Source organism: Melopsittacus undulatus, chromosome 1, assembly GCF_012275295.1.
Source record: "Melopsittacus undulatus isolate bMelUnd1 chromosome 1, bMelUnd1.mat.Z, whole genome shotgun sequence".
Classification (NCBI taxonomy): Eukaryota; Metazoa; Chordata; class Aves; order Psittaciformes; family Psittaculidae; genus Melopsittacus; species Melopsittacus undulatus.
In genome coordinates, this window is record NC_047527.1 from 66,995,482 (window position 1) to 67,021,831 (window position 26,350).

Genomic DNA, 26,350 nt, shown 5'->3' on the forward strand with positions numbered 1-26,350 from the left:
CATTTCTTACTCTTACAGAATGAATCCAGAGAGCATATTGTTGCCTTCAACATGTTAAATTACAGAGCATGCAAAAATCTTTGGAAATCTTGTGTAGAGCATCACACATTTTTTCAGGCAAAGAAGTCACTACCTCATGAAAGAAAGATACTGTCAAATTATTGGACCCTGGGTTCTAGAAATCCAGCAAAGTAAGTATTGTGTGAAAGCATGTATTGCTTTGTAGTGCAAACAAGAGGATTTGTATCAGTGATAGCTCATGTTGGAGTGACAGAGTTCAGTTCTGCCTGTAGCTGTGTCCCAGTCTGTATGCAAGCTATGCCTTCAATAATTCTTTTCATCCAAATTCTGTCAGCATTGAAGGAGGTTGCATTCAGGTTTCACCACTTTAAGTATCACAATTTTTTAATCAGGTATTTGTGGCTTTCTTGTACTGCATTCTTTTACACTTGTGTGAGGCACATATTCTCTAGTATTTATTGCATCAGATAGTTGAACTGTTGGAACCCTCTAGTACAGTTTCATATTTGTACGTCACTGAACCCTTCTAGGTTCTCTTAGCTTAAGGTAGTAGTGGCATTTGATTTAAATTAGGCTCTGAGTTGCATATATCGCCCTTAAACCTTATTCTAAAGGCAGGCTGAATCGTATGTCCCAGATTCTGAGAGGTAAGTTTATTCAGCATTTCTGGACTGAATGCTGAATAACCTCTTCTAGGTGCATTCTTATTCCTTGCTGAGAAGATAAAAACATACTTTTTTTTTTCCTACAAAGGATAACCTTGATAATAGGTGAGAGCAAGGAACTGTCACCACAAGATGTTACAACCATTCTAGAAAGGCATTGGCAGCCTTTCAGTATATTTGCTGTGAAGTATGCTTGTATTTGACATCTGAAGAGCAGCTATTTGTAGTTCAGGAGATTGTTATGTTCTGTACCTTAACTGAAAAGAATATATTGTTAAAGTTATTCTGTGGACAGGATTAGGGGTTTGAATTAGGGGTTGGAACTCTGGCTTCCATCACACAAGTTACGTTGCACCTCAAAAGTCACCTGCATTGGAACAGTCATGAAGAGGCCTTTGTAAGAAAGGGCAAGCTGATTAATACAAGATACGTGGAATTCTTCAAGATGCGGGTTTTTTTTGTAATAAATATTCCTTTTCTACTCTCCCTCTCTGCTTCACTCATATAAGGCTTCTTTAAAAGAATTCTTTGCTTTTGTAGAAGACCAGAAAAGTTTGGTGGCTTATCACTGCATACAGAAGACTTACAGAAATAAAATGGGTAATACAGGCAAAAGCTTCTCATGAGTTCATGGACTGTGTGTTTACTAAGATGGAAAATACACATGGGTAACTGATTTTGATATGTTGACACTTCATATTAAGTTTTCCCTCTTAGTTTTTGAAACTGGGAGAAGCTTTAAAAGTACACGTTTAGAAGATGAGGGAATTAATTTGCTTTATAAACATGAGCAAGATACGTAAAATACTTAACAAGCAACATAACACTTTTTTTTTTATATTCTTATCTTTTACTTGTTTAAATGAAAAGCAGCACAATCCAAGGCATACTTAAGGTTTGATATTTGCATGAGTAATATTCACAGTGTAGACTTTTCTTTATGCAATGTAGACTTGAGACATTTCAACTCTATAGTGAAGTCCTTGCATACTGTGCTATCCCAGCTGCCCATTGTGTACTGTACAGGACTTAGTAAGCCAAAGGTGGTTTCTCTGTAATTCAGAAATGGCTTCTTTTACATGAGAAATCTTAGGCCTGTAAACTTGAGGATGGGGAGCTTATGTCTCTGCTTGTCCTGTGTAGTGCTATGTAAAAAGATGTTTAAAAGTTAGTTTCTCTCAATTTTAATATAGTTTAAATTTTTCTTTATGCTGTATAATTCCATCAGTAAGGTACTTGTATTGCTTTCCTAGCTGAGGTTCAGGTTCTCATGCAACCCTTATCTTGTCAGGCTCTTGTCACAAGAAGTAGTCCAGCCTTGCAGATCCAATTTTCATGTCAATCTGTCTCTTACGTTTTATTGCTGTGAGGAACACATCATTCAAATTTGGCTTCTTTCTGGAAACAGTGTGGTCTGGTGTAGCTCTTACTTGGTGATACAGCAGGTAGATAGTTAAAGTAGTCCTGTGTTCAGTGAATTAGTAAATTGTTACTCCTTTATGAGTTTTAATGGTAACATGTAGAATCTTTTGCCTGTACTTGAACTATGTTTTCCTAGGCACTCAGTTCAGTGCCAATAAGACATACCAAATTTCCTGTTTTCCCCTCCATCTTCTTAAACACAATTGGGTTAAAAATAACTCTCAGAAAAAGTTATTTTTTGCACAGGCTTGTGATTAGCATTGTAGCAGGGACTAACAAATAGTTTTATTGCCACAAGTTAAGGATAGCAAATGGCTCTGTGAGAATGCAAATGCATAAATGAAGAGGGGTAAGCACGGGGGACTCTTTAAAGCACATTAATTAAAAAATTGACTTTCAGAAGCATATTTCATTTAATTTTTCCACACAAAGTAATTAATGCACAGTTTTTTATTTCTTTCCAGGTCTGTAAACAGCCAGTACTGCAGAAAAGTTATAGGTGGGATGGTTTGGAACCCATCTATGAGACGATCTTTATCTGTTGAGCATCTAGAGACCAAAAGCCTTCCTTCTCGATCACCTCCTGTTACCCCTAATTGGTAAATCCGGTTTCAGCTTTTCCCACACCTTCCAGCTTCCTAACTTTTCTTATTGTATGTACTCCAGCAGAATAATTATGTTGTGTGTACATAGACATTCAAACATAGTTATTCTGAGAACACGTATGACAATAGGAGAAGAGTGGGTGTCTCTTATTTCAACTTTAGCAAGGCTTTTAATAATGTCTGCCAAAATATTACAGCCAAGTTTGTACACAAAATTTGTCTTGTACACAAGACACTGTATTTTAGAAGGGTGGACAACAAGAAAGTTTAAAAAATATATAAATTAAACAAAAAAAAGTATGATTGGACTCAGAGGGGACTTGTTTTAACGGGTCATACTCTGCCTGGAGGCCAAAAGCAAGTGGAGTACTGCAGAGGTCTATCCTGGAACCTGTTCTGCTTAAAATCTCTATGACCTGGAGGAAGCAATGGAGTGCTTGCTCATTTAAGTTTGCAGACACCAGCCTGGAGGGATGAGTCAATATGCCTGAGGGCAGGGCTGCTATCCAATGGGACCTTGGAAGTCTGGAGAAATGGGCCAGTAGGAACTACATGAAATTCAGTGAAGGCAAGAACAATGGCCTGGGAAAGAAGAACCCAGTGGAACACTATTGTCTGCAATGCGACCCTCTGGAAAAGGACTTGGTAATTTTAGGTAGCAAGCTGTACATGAGCTATGTTAATACCTGGTGGTATTAACAGAAGCCTAGATGGTAGATCAAGGGAAGTGGTATCCCCATTTTGCTCAGCATTCATTAGACTTTATTAGAATACTGAACCACTTTTGTGTCTGCTAGTACAAAATGGACACTGACAAACTGGAGCAAACTCAGCAAAAGCCACCAGCCGCCAAGGTAGGCAGGAGGCTGGAGCACTTACACTACGAGGAAAGGCTGAGACAACTTCACCTTTTCAGCCTGGAGAAGCTTTTTTCTCAAATGCCTAATAACAGCTTGGCAATACTTAGGAGGAGGCTATCTGGAGGATGAGTCCAGGTTCTTCAGTGTTGCATGGTGAGAGGATGAGGTAACACATATATATGTTGAAATAAGAGACTCTGGACATAATACAAAGCTACTTCAACACAGGGAGTGCTGTGAGCGGTGTTTGCTAAGAGAAGCTGTGCCCTCTCCATCCTTCCAAGTTTTTTGATGTGTGACTGGATAAAGCTTTAAGTAGCCTGCTCCAACCTCAGTTGGCCCTACTTTGAGTACAAAGTCAGACTAGATGACCTCTATATCTCCCTTTGAACCTGAATTATCCTACAATTAGAACTAACAATACAAGTAGCATCTGGGGGGGGGGGAATGTAATCAGTTCTGTGTGATGAACCTAGCAATGTATGATTGCCTAGTATACCATACTAAATATTTAAAAACTGATTATTTAAAGTGAGACCTATAGGCCTGTCATGAAGATTTTGGAACATAGATTTCAGTAGCATAGAAATTTCACTTGGATAAAGTTTTAGGAATTACTCTGATATTGTGTTTGTGTTCTTTATTTTCAAGGCGGAGTCCTAGACTACGTCATGAAATTCGTAAACCACGACACTCATCTGTAGATAACCTTACAAATGAGATTAGTTACATTACTGAAACAGAGGATGTTTTTTATACATATAAGGGCTCTCCAACCTCAAAGGACAGTGATTCGGAGTTCTCTCAAAACCGTAGTCCACAGAGGAGGTAAGGACATCTGCAAATAATTCATTGCCTATTTTTACATTTTATGAAAACACACAATCACCATTGGTTATAGCATTAAAATGAGTTCAAACAGTTTTGGTTTTACATAAGCTTTATTTTGACAAATTGCAAAGGCGGTGACACAAAAGCCAGTTCTCAGTCATTGAGTTCTCAGTAAAATTAGAGGATCTGTTAAGGCATGTCTGCGCATATCTGTAATATCCTGTTTCCTAGTAGCTTCTGCAACTCTTTCCTACCTGTTATAAACTTTTACTTTTCCTCTTTTGGGGAGGGGAGGGAGGAAGACTTCGGGTCAGCAATGTCGGTTGAAAGAGGTACTATGTTTGAGTGAAGACAAGAGCATAATGATGCTAGCGGCCATCCATCTTTTTCTCTCTCAGAGGAACTATGGATTGCTGGTCTAATGGCAGTGCCTGCTTTTTGCCTAGAAGCATTTTTGCTGTATTCCTTGAGGACCAAGTTTGTTCTCCTGTGCAGCACTCTGACCACTGCTAGCTTTGCTTCCAGGGTTTGAAGCAGCTGTCTTTGTGCACTGATTGTTTGCTCGTATATTGCATCTCACTCCTATTTTACAGTGGCAACTTAATGGGCAACTTCAGATTAACACAATATTATCTTCAGAATTAATGTAGAAAGTCACTGATTGTTCAGTCTCAAAGAAAAAGACAAAACCCAAACCAGAGCCACTTTAAAACTCTCGACTGGGAAAATACCATATATTAAAATGCCGGTTCATGTGTAATGTGCCAAAAGGAATATGGTTTTCAGTGATCCCTAGTAACTTTAAGGCAAGATATAATTTGAGAAGCAAATTAATGGAAGCTGATACGACTTGTCTATCTCTATGATAGTGTGCAGCTGTTAACTGTAGCTTTCAATGGTGGATTTAAACTGTTTTCTTCAAATTTTAGTACAATAATATTGTTCTACATTACAGCAGAGAGGTTTCTATAAAAGAAGGGAAAAAATATCATGGGTGCGTATTTGAAGTTTGTCATTGTGGTGTTTTAAATTGTTCTGTTTTTCTGACTGGGAGTCAGATGAGCCTTGGTACTAGTAGTATCAGTAATAGCCGTGATAATATATAAAACAATGTGTCTAGATGCTGTGAATAATCATAGTTAGGAAGCCATGTCTTTCCTGTGCTTTAATATGTAGAGATTATACACTTTTAGTAGTATTTCATGAGTAAAAATAATGTGGCAGACCATAACAAGATATCATGAGGATAGAAGCTGTAGATGGAAAACTAAGTTGACCATGCTGTGTTCTGTGACTGGTGGATTGTATCCTGCCAGTTATTATGTTGTTGGGTTTTTTCATTTATTTTCCTTTTTTTTTTCCTTCCACTGTATTTTTTCACTTTCTTTCCCGTTTCACCTATTCTGTGCCTACTGAGAATGGAGTGGGAAAACCTGTTTTTACACAGTTTCTCATACAGTGAAAATAGGATGTTCCAAATTTGAAAATAGCACACTCATTTGTTTTCTGAGCTTTACATGACTACGCTGTATCTGAGTAATATCACTCACTGTGGGGAAGATAGCTGTTATTACCTCATATAAATCAAATTTTCTATATGTCTTATCCCCAGCACATTCTTGGTTTCTTGGGTCTGTTTATAATATTTAATACCATGCAGGTAACTGAATTTAAATTCATTGGATTTATGCAAGCGTTTTTCCAAAGTGTGTGATTTGGAAGGAGAATGTAGCACATGGAATGAATGATCCTTTGTTGTATTCATTGTTTTTAGACCTTTGCGAAGTAAAATGGTTATTAATACTTTCTTTTATAACAACTGAGGTAAAATATACAGTAACCGTACAAATAAAGAGTTTCTTCTCTACACTGTTTTTAGCAGGTTCATGCTAGTCCACATCCCAGATTTTCTCCTTTTATATTCTTACAGTACTAATTACCTCACTGCCTTTGTTGAAAGATGTAAAGTAAAATTAAGTATTACATGAATAGTAAAGTCTGTCTTTCCCTGAATTTTTTATGGGAAGGGAGAATCTTATCCTGTCAGCTAAATCTGGTTTATAAGAAGAATATTTAACTTGTCTGTTTTTGGTATAAAATGTGGGTACTTGTTCTGGACTTTTGCCACACTTCAGGAATATTTAGATGTTAACTATAGAACACCTCACAGTGTACTGATAAGTCTTTTAAAACCCACTTGCTCGTTTTTGCCATGGTAGTCTTTAGTAGATTTCAATTGACATAATTGAAGCTTGTTATGGAAAAAAAAGATATGCAATTTCTGTTTTTCTTTTTCATTAGAAGTGAGCTAAAGGTAGCTTCTTATATCCCTGCTAATATATATTGTCTTTAGAGAGTTGTGGCTCTTTCCTGCTACTTGCCTGCTGTCTGAGACTACGAAGAAGGTGTAGTTAATGCTAATTATAACTAATGAATAGCTTTGGTATGAAAGAAATCTGAAGCATTTTTTGAGAGGTACTGGCAGTACAGGTACCTGTATGATGCTGATTTTTAATTGCTGAATTTTTATGCCTGGGATCTCAAATCTTAATTATAATCATGCAGCTGCTTCACTTTTGTAAACTAAGTATGTTCACATCAGTTTCATTTACTGTATCTGGAGCTCAAGACTGCAAGTTGCAGTTAGCGTGGAATACGGCTCTTCTCTATTTTTCAGGCTGCTATCAGTATTTTTTGGGGCAGAGGGACAGTATTGATGTGTTTCACTTCAGCCCCTGAGTAATATCTTAAGTCCTTTTTGCCAAAACAGCAAGTGGTCCAAGATAGACCTGCCTTCAAACTGTGGTGGTATAGTACATCTTGAGACAAATATATAGGTAAAGCTCATATCCCAAGACTTGCTGTGTACCTAATCCTACCTGGCAGGTGTCAGAACTATAGAAGCCACTGCTGCTAACAGAGTACATACACCTTCATTTGTTTTCCTATGCACCTTTTTTTAACTCCTGGCAATACCAAGTGTATTAATTTTCTTAATAATCTTTTTTCTTCCTTGCTCTATTTACTCACCTAAGGAAATCAATCAAACTATTTCTATAAAACATTACACAATTTAGAAAACAAATTATGTGGAACAGCTCTTAGTTTGGAGAGCATAAAACATGCCAATTGTTAACATTTCTTCTTCCACTTCTGTAAATATATTGTACTGTATCAACATGTCAACACCTAGAACTGTTTACTCCTAAATATTTTAAATGAGCATACTGATGATGAGGGCCAAGAATATTTTGTATGTATTATATTCTTTCCCTGAAGAACATAGTAATTGCTTTTAAAATGTGCTTTGTGTGAACATCCTACCTTCTAACTGAAATTTATTAGGTAAATCCTACAGGCTGTGACTAGAAAAATAAAGTTAGAAAATAGAGCAAATTATGCACATAGATGAACTACGGAAAGCCAGGGGCAGGCTTGTGAGTCTTGTCTTTCGTATAGCTGGACTGCTTCTGTGACCTAAATTACCTTAAGTACTTTCACATTCAAGTGCAATTTGAGGCTGAGACATAGTAAAACAAAGCAATTTTTCTCTCGCAGATTAGCGTCTGCAGAAAAGATTGGAGCTGTCTATTACATAGGTATTATAGACAAAAAATTGCTCTAATCCCAAATTAACATATATTAAATAGAGCTTTATTCACTGGGCATGAATAGGTTTGCCTATCTAAGCCAGTTATCTCAAATCACAGCTGCATACAAAGCCTGTCATCAAAGACTGTGCTGAAGAGGACTTGAGAAGACTTTTGTTTAGGCCAGGGCTCCCTAGCCTTTGTAATGAAAGCGTCTCCTGTCAGTTCTTTCTCCTTTTTTTTTGCCCTGCTGCTGGGCATCTCATCTGACTGCTACTGCCACTGAAAAAAAATAACGCTAGCACAGTTATGGAGCCCATACTGACCCTTCTGAAAGCTGATAGGTTGTTTTCTGTGTTATACCACACTTCACTATGGCTGTGCCTCACCAGTTCAGAACAGGTAATCCAGTCTGTCTTCTGACTACATGTTGTACTCTGTCACTGTATTTATCCTATGTCAACATGCATCTAGTCATGATCCTACTGTTATTTGGGGGTCTTTTTAACGATTTCAAGAATAATACCAGGATAAAACATAATTAGTAAGTGCACTTTTTTGACAACTGTTTTTCAGTTAAAACTGGTTTTCCCTAGTCTTGACTTCAGCTTCCCCAAAGAGGCTTTCCTTGAGAAATTTGCATTTTCTCCATTGAAGCACTGCTGCTACTGACTTACTACATTTCTTCTTTTAAGCAAAGTAGAAAACTCTCCATTTTGTGATGTTACATATCTTCAGATGTCCTTAAACACTGAGGTGTGCATTAGGGAAGAGTTACAGATATGAAGTCTTATGATTTTCCTTTAAGGTAGAAAACAAGTCACATGATAAGGCTTTATTTCTGAAGTATCTCTGGAAAAGCTGCTTTAATTTGTTCAGGGGTTTTCTCAAAGTTGTGTCATGCCAACAAGCTATCTGGCATCAACTTAATCTGACCATCTGCTATCCTCACAGGTAGCTTGGATAAAGGTCCTGCAAGAGCTCAGAGTTGCCTTTGAGAAACATTTTCTGCTTTCAGTATAACAGGTTTAGACCACAGCTGGTTATTGTTAAAGGGAGGCTGGCAGGCTTGTGCAGGCAATTCTTTGAGATTGCAATTTTACTCTTTTTTAGCCTGTTATATACTGTACCTGATGATTACCACTGTTGCAGTCTGTTGATAAAGGTACCACTACAGTTTCCAACTTTCGAATAAGGAAAGCCTCAGTGGTATAGAGGAACAAATCATTGTTACTGATTTGCTTTTCTGTGACACCAATGTAATCTGTATGCTACTGTGTCATTTAAGGGCAAAAGGCTACAGTGAAAATGAAGTAGTCGTATTGAAGATTGACATTTTATCAAGACCAGGTTGGAAAATTCCAAAACATCTCTGATTTAAGCACTAACCTTCAAAACTAAGTTGGCTTTGACTGGGACAATAGATTGGTTACATTTTGGGATCATGTACTCTGATATGTTTGATCTTGTATCAGATCTTAGGTTTTTTCTCGAAAGATTTCTTTGTCCATCCCCAGAGCAAGTTCTGATTCATATTATTGATACCTACAAAAAAAAGTAAATAAATGTAATTTAATGCTTATCGCAACCAGAAGTTCATGGGTAGGTTTCTTCACCAATGAGATGCTACAAGAACAGGGATGGGGGAAGCTTGAAAGAAACTAGGTACCCTTCATCTTCAGGTAAATAAGTGAAAATTTAAAAGACTAAGATGACTTTTCTTGTTTCATTATGTTCAGGTATCTGTTTTCAATTAAATCTGTAGATTTAAGTATTTCAATAATACACATTTTAATCATTTGGTGAACTTCAAATACTGAGGTCCAAAGCTTGCCATGAAAGCATAAAGACATGTAACCAAGTAATATTTAAGAAGTTCTGAACTTTATTTTTCCCTGTATGGTCCTCTTCTTTTTCTCAAGCATCTTATGGTACCTGATGTGTCATACTGATATTCACACTTCACAGTGCAATGGCAAATGAAAGAGAATGAATGAATGACAAGAAAAACTGAAAGCCACTGTTTTCAGTGCTCTTAACCTCAGAGAACCCAACTGCAGGAAGCTGCATGGTTTTCTGCTTGTCACTGTGAAAATGGAAGAATATTGTCCGTTCTTTCCTATTCATGGATTTAAGGCTTTAATCTGGTTTTATTGGAAGACTCTGCATTGTTGCCAATACCCACATTTGCCCCCTAACTGAATGTTGTATCATTAAAGTAAGCTGGGCTTTCTTTCAGAGAACATGTCAGATGCAAAGGGTTACTGAAACAAATACATTTCCTTGCAGTTCAGGATAAACTTATTCATGTTACCTGTGTGGGGCAAATTTCTCCTTTATATGAGGAACAGAGACTGCTTTTGACCTTTATACCATAAGCATTAAACCTGAATTTACAGGTTTAATGGCTTGTGCTTTTTGAAATGTTTTTTATACTATAGGTGGAATAATTTGGGGTGTAAATATAGCTGTTGCTTGCTCTCTTAATGCCTTTTTTCATGTTTTTGACTACACTTTTCTGAGTGGGAGGGGTACTTGTTAGTAAGAATAAATAAATTTAACTATGTATATAATGTACTAACTTAGGGGAAAATATAACTGGCTTTTAGGCTTGGAAAAGTACCCTGATAAAGCTGTGTGGAGGGTCTTGCTACCTGAACAGTATTCAGTTTCTCTTGTTTGCTCTGTAATTGAATAAACCAAAGATGTCTGTCTTGTTTTCAACAGTAGACTGCATATGAGCAAGTGTTTTGGTAGTTCTCCAGAGCAGACTCAGTGCCCTAACAGAAAAGATTAGCTGTGAAATTTTCTGTTTAACCAGAAGGATTACTGTAAAACACATTTCAAAGTGCTAAGGTATAGTAGAAGTCAGTAAGAAAAAGTTACTGACAGATGAGGCATTACAGATCTTATATTTAGAGTCATACATTGATTGGTGAGATAAATATGGCTAGTTATTCATAGATTGGAGAGTATGATGTATGAGGAGAACCAGAAGGCTTGGGGGGGTGAAGAGGAGTTGGTTGCATTGTTGTCTTACTCTGCCAGAAGAATGTTGTGAAAATTGTGGAGACAACACTTTTTGGAGATGCACAGTAAAAACATGTGGCAATGGACACGAGTTACAGCAAGGGAAATGCTCAAGACACTGTGGGGGTGAAGAGCACACTGACATTAGTTAAGTCCTTATACATGTTGACAAAGATTGGAGGTGTTTCCATCCTTGGAGAGCCTGAAAATGCAATGTGACAAGGACCTGAACACCCTCATCTAAGTTTGATGTTGATGCTGGTCTTTGAACAAGAGTTTAGGTGATGTTTCAAAATCCCTCCCAAACTAAATTACATTGAGTCTACGTTTCTACTTGTTTTAAATGCAGCATATTCTTATATAAGCTTTTCTCTTAAACATGCTTGCAAAGCTACCAACCTCTTTAAGATATACTTTAAAACTATCTTTTGCTAGTGGTAAATAACATGAACAGTCCCGGATTTGGAGGGGAGGAGAAGGAAATGAAATGATGAACTAGTGTACAAGAAGGAAATTCACTTGCACTGTGCTATGAATTTCTGGAAGTACATATATGTTCCTGGTGTAAGTGTGATGCATCATGGTGAAGGTATTGCACTGAAAATAGATTTCCTGAACGGATGCTGCATTTGTTCAATTCTTTCAGTTTACCATTTTGATAAACAATAAAGTATAGCTGCATAGTGAGCTTTGGAGAATGTACTATTGGAGCACATAATTATTTTAACTAAAATATAATTCCTTTTGTGAATGAAGTTTTTAAAGTGTTAGTGATGGTGAAAGTACCCTTCAGATGTATCCTGCCAAGTCCTACTAACTACTTTCTTGATAGCAAATTGCAAATAAAAAACCCCCAACAAATTACACTAAGTTATTTATCCTTAGATTTTAATTATGTACAGATATGAGGCCAGGTTGGATGAAGCCTTGGGTGACATGGTTTAGTGTGAGGTGTCCCTGCCCATGGCAGGGGGGTTGGAACTAGATGATCTTAAGGTCCTTTCCAACCCTAACTATTCTGTGATTCTATGATCAATTCCTTGGTATTAGGAAATCTGCTGCATTTCACAAGGGTCCATTGTACTTGTTTCTGTACTTCAGTCTTTCTCGAAGAAGATGTCATTATACTAGGCAGTGGATCTGAGAACTTTTAATTTAGTTTCAAATTTGGGCTTTAAGTTTACTAAGAGTTATATGAGTTTTACTCTGCTCTTCCATTCAAATATCCATGAAATAGTACATGTCTATATTTTGCTTACATGAAAACTTTTATTTTTTTAATATCTATCCTTACTGAAATGTGTTCCACTTTCTTTCCCAGTTCAACAAACTTTTTGCATCCAGAAATTAAGCCTCAAAGTTGAATTGCAAATGTGTAATATGTCAAATTTCATAGCAAGCCAAGCAGTTGCAGAGTATCAGAATATGTGAAACTTCTGTGGAAAGTCAGTAAACTGGAATGTGGTCAATAGAGGCAATCCAGAGTAGCTGAAAGTATCCTTTTATGAGTGATGGCAGCAGCTTACAAATGTGAATGTTTGAAATTCACAGAAAAATCACTGAAAAATTTATGTAGTGAAGTCCTCAAGTTTTTCTGTAACGGTACTCTTAAGAATGCAGCACAAAGAATCTACATTGCCTTCTTACACTGTCGCTCTGTTCATAGAAATGCTGAATATCCTGTATATATATTTCTCCAAAAGGCAGCAAAAAAAAATGTTGCTGCAAATATCTTCCACTTATTTGGCTTCTGAATAATAATCTCACTTCTAATAGTCAGCACTCAGAAAAGAGGTGATAATGGAAGTGCTGGCACAGTCAGTCTCCCCAGCCCTGCAGGTGTTACAATAAAGAAGCTTTAGGAACTTCAAGAACAGCACAAGGGCAAAACCTACAGATGTTTCCTTCAGTTGTTTGTAAAGGTGGAGTTTTGCTACAGTGCTATTGTTTCAGTTGTCCCTTTTCTCTCGGGGTTTTACTCTGTTGTAGTTTATCATCCTCAGTTCTCAGAATAGCAGAATTCCCTGGTAGGGCACAGCAAAATAGGGAAGAGGGGTCTTTCCTTAAGACCTTTCCTTTCTGTTCTCCTGACAGAAAAGAGACTTTTATGGGCAAAGAGCTTTATTATCCATATCATCATTGTAGCAATACACAGTGAGTGAAAGATTGAAATGGCAGTATTTTAGATATATTAGGGAATAAGGAAGAGAAATTACCTCCAGTTTTAAAGTGTGTGCTTGTTAGCTACACCAATGGAAAGCTTAATCTCCTTGCAAGGAAGAGCTCTCTTTCTCGATGAAAAAGTTGAATGGCTGGTCTGGTGAGTGTTGTTTTTTATTGATTTAAAATATGGTCCTTGTAGGGTGTTGTGCAATGAAGAAGAGAGGTTAGGAAAATGTGAAATACTGTATAGCCAGAAAAGATCATCTAGTCATTCATGTTTGAGGTACTTTATCTTATAGGTGAGCAATTAAATGCTAGAAATTCTATTTTACTGAATTGCAGAGCAAAATTCTGCAGGTCTAGCATTGCTGAGCTACTAAGGACTTCAGGAAGACACAGCTGTATTGTCCCTGATGAATTCTTTTAGGCTTTGAATGGGGTCATTTTTTAGGTCAAATTTTTGGTTACCTTTGCCCACTTTAAAAGGTTACAGAATGATTCAGTAACTCTTTCAGAATTAAAGTGCAGTAATTCAGCAGATAAGCCTTCAGCAAATATTACTTAAAATTTATATCCTACATTAAAGTCTCCAAATGTATTACTGAGACGATGAAAAATTTGCTGTGTATTTACACATAGTATAAGAGTGGAAGCCCAGGTTGGGTTTGTTTTCTGTCTCCAATTATCACACTCTATTGGAAAGAAAGATGGGAGATATATAAAAATAAATAATAAAATTTTAAATAGGGACATTACATTGATTTGAATCACAATTCTATGTGTGCAAATTTTGGGTGAAGGCTTTTGAAAGTGTTAACCTACGGCAACTTGAATTCTACACAGATTTTGGTAATAGAGGTGTAGCTATGCCAAACATAGAAATGATGTACAGTTTCATTGTTCTTTGCCTCCCAAGGAAATCAATTAGCTTAAACAAAAATAAATCCAATGATTCTTTATTTTTAGCATGACTTCCTAAGGAAATAAGGCTTATGTCATTGCACTGCCCATCTGCCTCTGTTCCCACTTAAGAACCTTTGGACAGCTGCAATCAAATCTAATATAGGAGTCAAGTTTTCAAAGATGAAAAGTTTTCTGCAAGATTAGTGAAAGTCAGTGACTAGGCAGAAAAAAAGCCCACCTTAAACTGATATTCTCCTCTCACTGAACAATTATGTTTTGAGTTCAATAGCTGTTCCATTTAGATGTCTGCTGGTCATGCAGCAAGTGAATGTGCATTCCCAAAGGATCTGCTGTGTACTGCTGGCACTGAAGGGATTGCAAACAAGGAGAACCAGAGGTGTTTGTATGAGAGTGGGGTGGATGTCAGTGAAGTCAGAATTGAGGCATGACTGTAATAAAAAGGGAAGAAAATTAGTGCTTTAAAAAAAAAATTAAAGTACAGACAACCCCAACCTCCACAAATTCTTTGGGAATCAAACTTCACCACTTCTGCCTCTCAAGGAAGAATTTTTCATATTGCAGAATACATCTAAGGAAAACTAATTAGACATGCTTCTATTTTTACTGTAGTCTTGGTGAAACGTAGTACAAAATTCTTAGTACTGAGGTTGTCTTAGAGACAACAATTGAAAATGTAACAGTATACTGTGAATTGACAATTCATCAGCTTTACATTCAAACCAAACGACTTCATGTTTGTATTTTTGCAGCATAGTCTTATATCACTTGACGGTTTTTGGTCACAACTTAGGTAAATTTGGAAAGCTATCCTATCTGACTTAAACTTGCTTTGCTTTGCAAGCATCATTTTAGTAACTTTTACTTTCAACTTTATCTTAGTATCACAGCTATTGCTTTAATTGACGTAATACAGTGTATCTCACTGTTTCGGGTGAATTCTGATGAAGTTAGTTGAAAGCCTTCAAAAATGCTATATACTGAAAATTTTGGTTTCTTTTCTGTTCTAGATTATCCTCATCTGTATACCACTTTTGCTTTATTTATGCTTTCTCTTAAAATTCTCTGTCAACATCATTTGCTCTTGTATTGTAAATGTACGAAACATCATGCTTCCGAAGTTGCTTGTGCTCATTTCTTGTTACCTATACATAAAGATTTTGCCACATTTGACTTCTCAAAAATACAGTTAATGATGTTTGTCATTGTGATCTACATCCAAGACTTTCTTAAAGGATGTAGTGGGTCCTCCTAAATAATTGCCTCTGTAAACTTCTACATAATTGAAGTTGTGGTAGCAGATGTGTGTTGTCTGTAGTTAGGCTTGTGCCAAAAGTAGAAGAGTGGAAGTGAGTGGTTAGAGCTGCCCTAGGATTTCTGTTGAGTGTTTCATGAATTCTGTAATTGTCTGATTTCAGCAAAGGAATAAGCATTCTTTAATTAACTGTGAGCACATATTTTGGCATTTATGCAGGCTTTTTTTTTAGTTCTTACGCATTTATCTTTTTTTTTTGTTTGTTTTGTTTGTTTTTTTTCACAGGTCATCTGAACAAGAATCACCAAAGTGAGTTTTCTTTTAAACTTTGTACTATGGAATCTCTATGTATCCTAAAGGATACATAGTAAATTGCATAACAAATTGATTTTTATAAAGTAGTGGTCTTGTATGGTTAAAGACACAAACAAATGTATAAATTAATGAAGATTGTAAAGATTTGTTAAAAAAAAAAACAGTGTTTTGATCAGGATGTGGAAAATCTTAAGGCCTAATACATCCCTAATCACTATTAACTTAAAAGTTGGTTTAAAAACTGTTGTAAAAGTTTAGTGATGCAAAAAACCTGATAATTTTATCTGGTAACTCTTTATATAGTGCCAGAAGGCATTAGCTGAAATAATTTATTGTGTTTTTCTAGTATTATTTTGTTTCTGCATTGAAAAAATTTTTGTAATCTGTAATATCTGGGGTTGGGGGGGGGGGGGACTTGGAGTGTATTTGTATATACAGTGTTCCTCCTTGCTTAACATTCACCTCACAGGAATCATGAAAAGTCCTAGAAGCTCTCAGATAAAAACCACAGTTTTGATAGTGTAATTCCTTTAAGTGTTATTATAGTTCACTACTTCAGAATATTTTGAAATTATTCAAAGGACTGTGTGAATAAGATCTCTCAAACATTGAAAAAATGTTTTCTGTAATAACTCAAAATTCTGCAAATGCTGCACAAAACACTTCATTGCCAATTCCAAGTATACGTAGTATACCTGAATGTCAGAAATAATATGGCAAGAATACATTTGCTTGATGACATCGTTCAGAGTGTTTATACTTATTCCAGTCAGATTTCCACAAGCCAAGAAATAAGTGTTTTTATTGTTAAAGTTTGCTGCAATGTTAGTTCTGTATGTTAAAACTCTAAGCTACAGTCCTCTGTAGCATAGCATTACATCTTCATTGACAGCTAGTAGTGGCTCTGGAAATGGTTCCAAAAAGCTCATGTATATAGCTAGACTAGTACCAGAGAAGAAATAAATGTTTGAATTTACAGATTTTAATGTCAGGGTTTACTTTCATATAGTTCTGCTACTTTAACCCTGTGAGAGTTTGATGTTGCTTTTAGGAATAAACTGCAATAAATAGCTAACAGCACATGCACTTCCAAGGATCAAATATGCTTCATTGCAGTGCTGGTTTGTCAGTAGCAGTGTTGAGTGTTCTTGCAAAATGATGATGAGATGTCATGTAAGTGAAATGTCTGTCTGCAGTGGGGTACAGTAGCTGGGACTCAGGATTTGCCATACACAGTGCTGTATGATAGTGGTAGGAAACTGCATCTGAACTATACCTCAGCTTTCCCCAAGACATATTTTCACAAACTATGATGTAGTATTTATAAAGATGGACCAGTTTTATGGTATCTGTGAGTTTGGCCCAGTTACAGGAGAGGTCTAGTTGTATTAGACATCTGTATTTCATCCTTTTCATTAGAGGGTATGTAGCTAAATGAATTTTGGAAAGGTTCTGGAGTGCCACCAGCAACTTGGCCAGTTCTAAGATTTGGAGTATTTAATTATTGACTTTAGTTATCCTTGAATTTTAAGGTATTTGAATCACTAGACCAAGTCTGCACCTCCATTTAATTGTGTCTTTCTACATGCTGTATGTATTAATGGTAGGATTGCAACTGAAGTGCTTTTTGCCTAGGGTTCAGCTCTTTTCATGTTATGATTTCCCACACTACTGCAAGAGTGCCTTTCACTGCTAATATCCAAACATTTTACTAAGAATGTTTTTGTTGCTCTAATTCTGTTTTGTGCATTCTCCTGGATATCTACTGATCAAATGGTAGGCTTAGACCATACTCCAGTCCTGTTACCCTGCACTTAAAGAAGCGATGTTAAGTCTAAGTACAAAGTTGGCTTGCTCTATGAACTGGGCAGTACATTTGTATGGCTTATTATTTAATTTAAAAATCTGGAAAACAGTACCTTTGTAATATTTATTCATCTTTTCTAACTAAAGGAACGTATTGGGAAACAGTCCAACACGGAGTTCTCTGTCTCGTATCTCACCTAAAGCCTTGGTTCAGTCTCCCAATGGAGTTGGTAACATTTCTGGCTCTTACCCATTGGAAGGGGTGGATAAACAGTTCTTAGAAACATACGACATTACAAAAAGTAGCTCAATTGAAGATTCCAGTCAGTACTACTGTGATAAGGTATGTTCAACTGAATGCTTTTAAAGTCAGAACTAGTACTGAATGTAGCTTTGAACTGTAGATTGAGTGCATAACAGCTAAGGTTATATTTCAGCAAGAGCATATTTTATACAGTAATAAGAATAAATCTCATCTTAGTCAAATTTATCCAAGATTGTATGTACAGTATGATAGGCAATTCTGCCATCTGTATTGGTTTATGTAGTGTCCAGGTTTTCAGAAGCATCTGAAGAGGAAATTCTTAGTTGAATGCCATTCTTTATTTTATTAAATCTTAATTCCTCCAAGGAGAAAGATGAACTAACTGAAGTTACTATATGTCTTGATAGCAGGTATGACTCTGCTTTATCCCAGATTTCTTCAGGAGGGCTAAACATCCTTTGAATTCTTCACTTCCTTGGAAGCAGCTGCTTGCTGCTAGTGTAATGGTAGCAGATCATTCCTTCCTTTTTCCAGCCTTTTCCAGAGGGGTGCTGAACAGCTTCCTAACCTGCCTGTCCAGTGGCTGCTGCCAATTTTTAGTCCTTCTAGCTTGTGGATTTCTTGCAGAAGATACCAATGCACTCATTTACAGGAGAAAAATTGGGGAAAAGGTAGTTTCTTCATAGTCCTTGGAGTAGAATTGATTCAAATGCATTGCATAAAACATTTAGTAAATACAACATGTTGAAAATTTTAATAGGAGCTATCAGTTGAGAAAGCTGAGCATAACGGTGTTGGAACTGAGTAAGCAGAGCATATATTTGCTGTTATGTTGCTATTTTTACAATCCAAAAGGTTACAATCATAAGTATATTCTGTAACCTTAGCTGATGCTTATTTTAAACATGAATTTGTCTTCTTGTTCAGTATGTTTAAATTTGGATGTACTATTTTCTTAATTTGCTACTATTTTCTTTTGAAAATTAGAAAAGGTTTGGTTTGGGGTTTGTTTTCTTTTCTATATATTTCAGAATGACCTAATTGAGGGAGATTTACTTTTGGTGCGTATCATACCAGATGAAGATGGGAAGTTTGGATTTAATCTAAAGGTAAACTAGCAATCTTTCATTTATTTTTAAAGATTTTATAGATGTAGTATGCTTTGAATTTATGATTATTTTGTAGAATATACTGCTTTATCCAAAGCACTATATTCTGCAGGAATTTCTTATGGACTGAGACTTTATAGAAGTCTAATCCTTAAATGCTAAAGCACGTTTACAGAAATAAACCTCTCCTAGTTCTCTGGGTTTTAGTTACATATGGCTATGGCACATTTATAAAGCAGGCTGCCTATTTGGCTGCTTAAATATGAACTTGGAAGCCTAATATAAAGCATCAATGTAAAGCCTGATATAAAGCACCTTTGGAAAATTGGAACTCTGTACTATAAAACAAGTTAAATAGTTTGTGCTATCCAATTGAATATATCTATTAAAATCATGTTGGAAAGGTGCAAATTAATTTATGGAGAAAATGGAAATTATTATTTGTAATTGGCTATTGTAAATTTTTCTGACTGAAATTCCATTTAAGCTGATGGAGTAATATAAAGTAGCCATAATATCAAAATTGAGGCAGAGTTTAATCTTTTTCCCCCTTGGCATTTATTGGTGGGGTAGTAATAGGATATGATGTGAAGAGAATAACAGAGTGTACTTGTCTGGAACTTTGATCCTCCCTGATCCATTGCAGGTTCATTGTGACATCTAAGAACACTGTCTGCCTTTTGAGTTTAAGCATTGAATTAGGTTTTCTTGAAGGATAGGACTAGTATAAATGCTGTATTTCATCTGTTTATTGACTATTAAAATATATGGCCAAGCAAAGACACTGGATCTAATTTAGCTGAAATTGGTGTATTTAAAGACACTGCACCCCACCCCCATGTATTGATGAAAATTCAATCTTAACAGCCCTGCCTATAATAACTGTGCATAAAGTTTATACACACACACACACATAAAGCCAATTGCTTGTTTTAAATGCTGTTTATGTTTAATGGTTTTTATTTACTTGACATTCCTCTAGGGTGGTGTAGATCAAAAAATGCCATTAGTGGTATCAAGGATAACTCCAGGATCACCTGTAAGTATATTTTCAAGATTTTTAATCCCTCCCTGTATTACTCCCTCTACTGTTCCAAAGTCCATACATATAGGAATTTTGGGCACCCATATCAAGTATGAAGTAGTAGCTGAGCTGTTCTCTTTGTAAATGGATTTGACCAGTGGTTTCTTGAACCACAGATTAAAAGATCTGGAAGCGTTAGCCAAACAGGATACGAACAGAAAAATTGTTTGTTTCCCTCTGTCATCTCAAAAAGTGTATCTTAAACTGAAAATGTTTGATGAGGGGCAAGAGTGATGCCTGAAGATATGGAATAGTTTTCATTAAAGCAGCAGGTTGTCTGAGGCCCTGCTGCCTCAGAAAAGAGAGCTAGTTTAAGAGGATTGTAGTAAGGATCTGTAAGATTAGGAGGACTGTGATCAGGGAGTTCTGGCAGAACAACTACAGGCTATCAAATTAAGTTAGCGAAGTCAGGTTCTTCATGCTTAGTCAAGTAGTTCTTCATACATAAGACAGTAGACCTGTAAAACTCCTTGACAAAGGATGCTGTAGTTAAAATAATTTTGTGGGTGGTCAAGAAAGGACAAATACTTGGAGGAAAAATCTGCTGACAGTTACTGAATAGCCAAATTGCAATAGGCTGAGGAAATCCTTAGGGCTAAAAATATTTATAGAATGGGACAGTACTTGGCAGGGGAGGGGACAGAGAATATATTTGCTCTGTTCTTATTTTGCCATGCATTTTTGCTGATGGTGATACTGATGGTCTAGATGGAACATTCATCAGATTTTTTTCTGTTGAATTGTGAAATAATAATAGTGATAATGTCTTGGTAACTTTAAATAATTCCTACATAAATTTGTGAGGACATGTTATTGTAAATTGTTTTCACTCACTTTCTTCTACAAGCGCATTTCCCAGCTCCCATAAAATAATTTCAGTGCAAACTTGATAGGAAGTATTGCTGACTTAATCCCAGAAATCTGATGTATTCTGCATCTTGTGGACTCTTATGAAATTTTATAAGCAGTTGCAAGACTGATATTAAATGTCATGATGTAAATCAAGCTATAAACAGATTAAGAAGTTTTTTGTCATGTTTATGATTTGTGGCTTGACTTATACAGTGCATAGCAGTCCTTTAGGAACTACAACAAACAATTAAAGTGTAGTAAGAAATTATCATTATAACTTTAATCCACAATGTGAAAATAAAACAGTCCTTAACACATTTAATGGCCAATCTACCAAACTTCTTAAGGTAATTTGAAATGCCAAAGTTAATGTAGGGCACACAGGTTCATTCCACAGTGAGAGAATCAAAGATATCTCTTCAGTGGCAGTGATTTCCTTTGGAAGGTTCAAATGATCTTCTGAAAAATGTTGATCTGAGTTGTTTTTTTTCCTCTTGGATTAGATAAGGACTGGACTTCTAACTTACAAACTTCATTTAAGTGTCTCCAGTTAATAGCATAGGCACAGATACAAGTGACCCATTAGCTCTATAGCCTAGTAAGGCACCAATCAAGGAGGTTATCAAGAGTCAGGGAATAAACTGGAAACAGTTATCCAATCCAGCATACTCAACAGCAGTGTTATAGAAATCATGTCATGTTATAGCAAGAGGAAAAATAATATACTTATTTTTAGAGCATAGCAGTATTAACAGTAATTCTATTGTTTTCCATAAACTGTATTTCACTTCTTCTTGACTGTTTCATGAAATATAGCTGATACTTGAAAGATCAAATTAAACAGTCTATGGAATGCATTTTTAAGTTATTTTAGCTAAATTACTTTCCTTCATTGTATTTGCTACTATTTTAACTTGCTCTAGATTCACTTATTACCTTGCAAATTGTCATCAGGGATGCTGCTTGCTAATATGATTCGCGAAAATTATTTCTTAGGTTTGTATGTCACTTTTTGCCACTTTCATACAAAAAGATCTATATTTTTTGTGAAGGTGGGGAAGCAAATCAGTTCACCAGAATAAGGAACTATTTTCCCTTTAATATCCTAAAGTTCTTTCAGAAATCCCCCTCTAATGCAGCATCAATCTAGTATGCTGCAAAAACTGTAAGAGAGAGTAGCCAATATTGTGGGAGAGCATTGGGTGTAAAGAACAAGCATTTATTGCATTGTGTATTTCTTCTTTTTTTAACTAAAGTCTTACATTGATTTTTTATTTTTTTTTTCACACAAACAGCATTAATGTCCTAAGGTGCTTAAAAAGCCATCGTGGTTTTATTTAAAAAGAACTTCTCATTGAAAAATAGTATGCCTGCTTCTTGGAGCAATAGGGAGATGATTAGCATAAAGTGAAACATTGGGTGTGCCAAGAGGACAGGAAGCCTTTGACATAATTAATTGTGTGAAGAAGCGCAGTATCAGAAAAATCTACACTTTATGCTTACATAGAATGAATTAATTCTCCTTTAAGATATATTTTATATAGACAAATGATTCAAATAAGAGAGCTGAGGCATTAACATGTCTCATGTTTAACAAAGTTTCTTTGAGCAAAGATATTGATCTCCTTCTATAATAAAGAGTAATAGCCAGCAACCAGCCAAGAAATCTAAATTACAGACAAATTTAGGAGATCAGAAACCATTCCCTCCGTATTCTTATTGACTTCTTGACTCTCCTAGACTGGCCTGATATGGTCTTTGTATCACTTATCTTTTCAAATAATTATATTTCAGAGAGAATAATTTCTATCTCAGTAATATTTCAGTGATTAAATCAGTCATTCACAGTTGCAGTCTTCTGCCTTTTTAAATTGTACAAAATATAGTGAGAGAGGTTTTTAGGAGCTGTGAGTACCTAGTTAAATCAGTGTTGAAGAACGCCATGGCTGTTCCTCATTCCCATTCTTGTTCTGTTTACATTCATCCTTTATAGTAATCATTGGCAATCTTCCCTATCCTTCATTATTTTCATGCCTTCTATCTTTGGGAAATGTTGGGAAAACCTATTTATTTTTTGAAAGTTTTTAAGCAGCTTTTCTACTTGGGATTTATTTCCTTTTGCTTGCATACATCTTTCTTTTCTCTTCTCCTTTATATGCTTTGTGGCAGTCATACATGTCTTAAATTTTGTTTGCTTTTACTTTATTCTCTGACACAAATGGCCCCCAATTTATTTTCTTCTTCCTAGTCTTGCCTCTTTTTTTTTTTTTACCCTTCATTTTTCTTACTGGTTTTTTCATTATTACTTTTACATCTCTTCCTTCTTTTTTTAGTTGTTAATACAGTATGACACTGATAATCTTGCTTTAGGAGTCATAAGTGCAAGGCATAACCAGGATAGGGTCTAATTAGAACATCTTGTTCACATTTGAGGGATTGGTGATGATTTCTTGATAGGGCTAATAACATTGGATAAATAAAGTCCAGGTTAACAGTGCTGGCCTTAAGGAAATACAGGAAAAAAACTATGAATAGAGAGTAATGGTAAAGGTCTATGTCTCATTCATGTAACAAATTAAATAGAATGTATATATATCACTCTTGTGTAGCCAGGTGCTTCCTAGACAAAATAAAAATTAGGATAGCAATGAAAATAATGTTGTTACACTACTTGCCACTCAAGGGTTATAGAATCCAATGCATTCATATTACAGAATTACACCAGGTTGGAAGAGACCTGGAAGTCGTCATGTCCAAGCCCCTCTACACAAGGGTCACCTGGAGCCAGTTGAGCAGGACCATGTCCAGGTGGCTTTTGAGTACTCCAGGACTCTATGATGTCCCTGGACAATGTCTCTTCTTCAATGCTCAGTCACTCACACAGTAACACAAGTATTTCCTGATGTTCAGATGGAGCTACCTGTGTTTCAGTTTGTGCCCATTGCCTCTTAATCTGTTGCTGGGCACCACTGAAGAGAGCCTAGCTCCATCTTCTCTGCACTTTCCCTTCAGTTATTTAGATATATTGACAAGATGTCCCTGAGGCTTCTCTGTATTAAACACTCTCAGCTCTCTTAGCCTTTCCTCATCCAAAAGATGCTATAGTCCCTTCATGCCATCATCATGTTCTGGCCATAGCTTGAATTGCTTTGTGTTTGACTCGGAGCTAAGCAAACTAATTAGTGCGGCAGACTAAAGCCAAACAAAACCTACAGGTCAGCAGTTAAATCTAAGTTGCTGTATCCAAGACAAGACATAATGTAAGTTTTTATTTTAGATGAAAATTCTTTCACTACCTGCAGGACAGATAGCAAAAGAATTTGCCCCAAATACAGAGTACCTTAGCATTGTAGGTTGAGTACTTACCTGTATCTTCTTTTTAAAACTTTCAGTGAAGAAGAATTTTCTCTATTTGTAGATAGAATTTTATATCCTCCAAGCAAGAGTCTGATAAATAACAAAATTATGAAATGTGTATGGATTTCTTTTGATTTTTAAAAACGCATGCCTGAGGTTATATCATGTTACTGAAATTATGTTAATCAAAATCATGTTTGGACCTCTCAGTATTCACTGCATAAAAACTGTTGTGTTATCTTATGTGCCTGCAACGCTTTTTCCAGAATTTCCTTTGCAAATAGCTATAACCAGCGGTTGCTGAGACTTGATGTCTGAAATGTAGATCTTTAAGAGAAATCTGGTAATGGCGGTTTGATAAACACAAATTCTTTTTATAGCTATCAGTATGCCATTGGAACTGTTTCTCATCTTCATTAAGAGACTTTGAAGCAAGGACAGCTTTAGGCCTGAATCCTTTGATATAATTTCTGACACAGAAGACGATTGTCAGGAGAACTCTGAAGACCGCTTACATGATGAACTTAATATCCTGATGTGTTCTTGGTTACATGACTGGATGCGATGACATTAATGTGTTTCTTTGGTCTTGAAACAGGCTGATAAATGCATTCCAAAACTGAATGAAGGTGATCAGATAGTATTAATTAATGGCCGAGATATCTCAGAGCACACGCATGACCAGGTGGTCATGTTCATAAAAGCCAGCAGAGAATCTCACACAAGAGAGCTTGCACTTTTGGTCAGGCGGAAAGGTAACTGGGCTCATTTTATTCACTTTTAATGTCTGAGACTGTCGCTCTTATGCTTGGTGGTATAGCCTCTTCTGTTTACATGTATGTGTTCTTATGAAACAAAGAATCTAAAAGAAATAAGAATTTCTTCTTTTTTTTAAATCTACGAAAAAAATCTATGAGAACAGTCACTTGCAAAAGTTTGGGTTTATTTTGGGTTTTTGTAAACATAGTATAATTTCACAAATCCACAGCTGAATGTTTGCAAATACCCGTGGGCTGTTTCCCAGCACAATTATACAACGAAGCACATCAAATAAGCTTCCCCCTCACCATGCTTATAATGGACATTTTGTGATAATACTGAACTTGAACTCTGCTGGCTACTAACAGGAGACAATCTCTGAAACATGCAGGATCTTAAGCCTGCATATTTAAAATATGGGTAACCCCTCCAGCTTGATTTTGTTTGCTCCGTATTCAATCACATGTGGATCCCAAGAGCTTTCAGATGGTGTGAAACTCCTAGTTTATTGTTTACTTTCTTTAAGAGCTGTGGTAAGACCTTAACACACAATTATGGAAGGGTTTTGCACAGGGTTTCTGATTACATTAAGGCTTTAAAATCTGACAGGATTATGCATCACTGGGAAACAGGAGGGAATGAAAGTGCCTAAATTATATGTTTTTCTGTACCGTTTACTCTTATTTAAATTTTTCCTGTGTTACTAGAAAGACAGATGGGCTCTTGGTCTTGTTTTCCCTGCACAGTCCTGATCCTATTATTGTAGGCCTTTCCACTGGCCTAGTATTAGGCTTCCCTTGACTTTTCTAGTCCTCTTTCTACAGGCAGATAAGAATTGTCTGCTCTTAGCTAAAGATAACCTGTGGCCTCAGGCCACTCAGTTGTACACATATGAGTATGAACAGCTCCACCTTTTATGAAATTTGGCAGGTATGAGACATTAAGATCGTTGCAGAGAATAACCACAGCTGGTGGATACTTTTGGTGATATAATAGCTTTCATAAAGACAGAACTGTTGTGTAAATTAATTCATTAATATTTGTCATGTTCTTGAACATGCTAGCAAGGAAAGTCATAGAAAACCAGTTAAATCTATTTTTTAATTTATTAATTCATTCAATATTTATTAGCATAATTGCAAAAGATAATGCAGTTGCTTCTCTAAATGGCAGGGGAGTACAGTGTAAGTATGTTTGTGTTCATTCTGCTGTTGTAGATCCAAACTTATGTAAGCTTCTCATAAATTATGCTCTAAACATTTTTAGGTGAAACTCATTTGATTTTTACTATGGTGGATGTTGTGACTCATTTAGGCTATCCAGAAATTCATTCTGTAAGACAGGATTTCAGCAAACATCTCTGTGCTTGGAGTCAAGTTCTTTGACTTCATATATAGGTATCTTGAGGAGTTTTGTTTTCTGAAAGGTCACAAGGGCATA

The 26,350-nt window shown here is 36.1% G+C and overlaps 1 protein-coding gene across 3 annotated transcripts in view; it reads left to right on the plus strand.

Moving 5' to 3' along the window:
- PTPN3 (protein tyrosine phosphatase non-receptor type 3) overlaps positions 1-26,350 on the plus strand; it is a 157,530-nt gene that overhangs the window by 107,310 nt on the left and 23,870 nt on the right. For all 3 annotated transcript variants that reach the window (XM_031052918.2, XM_031052919.2, XM_031052920.2), the window contains exons 12-19: positions 19-191; positions 2,573-2,707; positions 4,225-4,401; positions 15,649-15,672; positions 17,632-17,827; positions 18,781-18,858; positions 19,841-19,897; positions 24,750-24,906. In XM_031052918.2, coding sequence (XP_030908778.1) covers positions 19-191; positions 2,573-2,707; positions 4,225-4,401; positions 15,649-15,672; positions 17,632-17,827; positions 18,781-18,858; positions 19,841-19,897; positions 24,750-24,906 — 997 coding nt within the window. The remainder of the gene's footprint in view (positions 1-18; positions 192-2,572; positions 2,708-4,224; positions 4,402-15,648; positions 15,673-17,631; positions 17,828-18,780; positions 18,859-19,840; positions 19,898-24,749; positions 24,907-26,350) is intronic.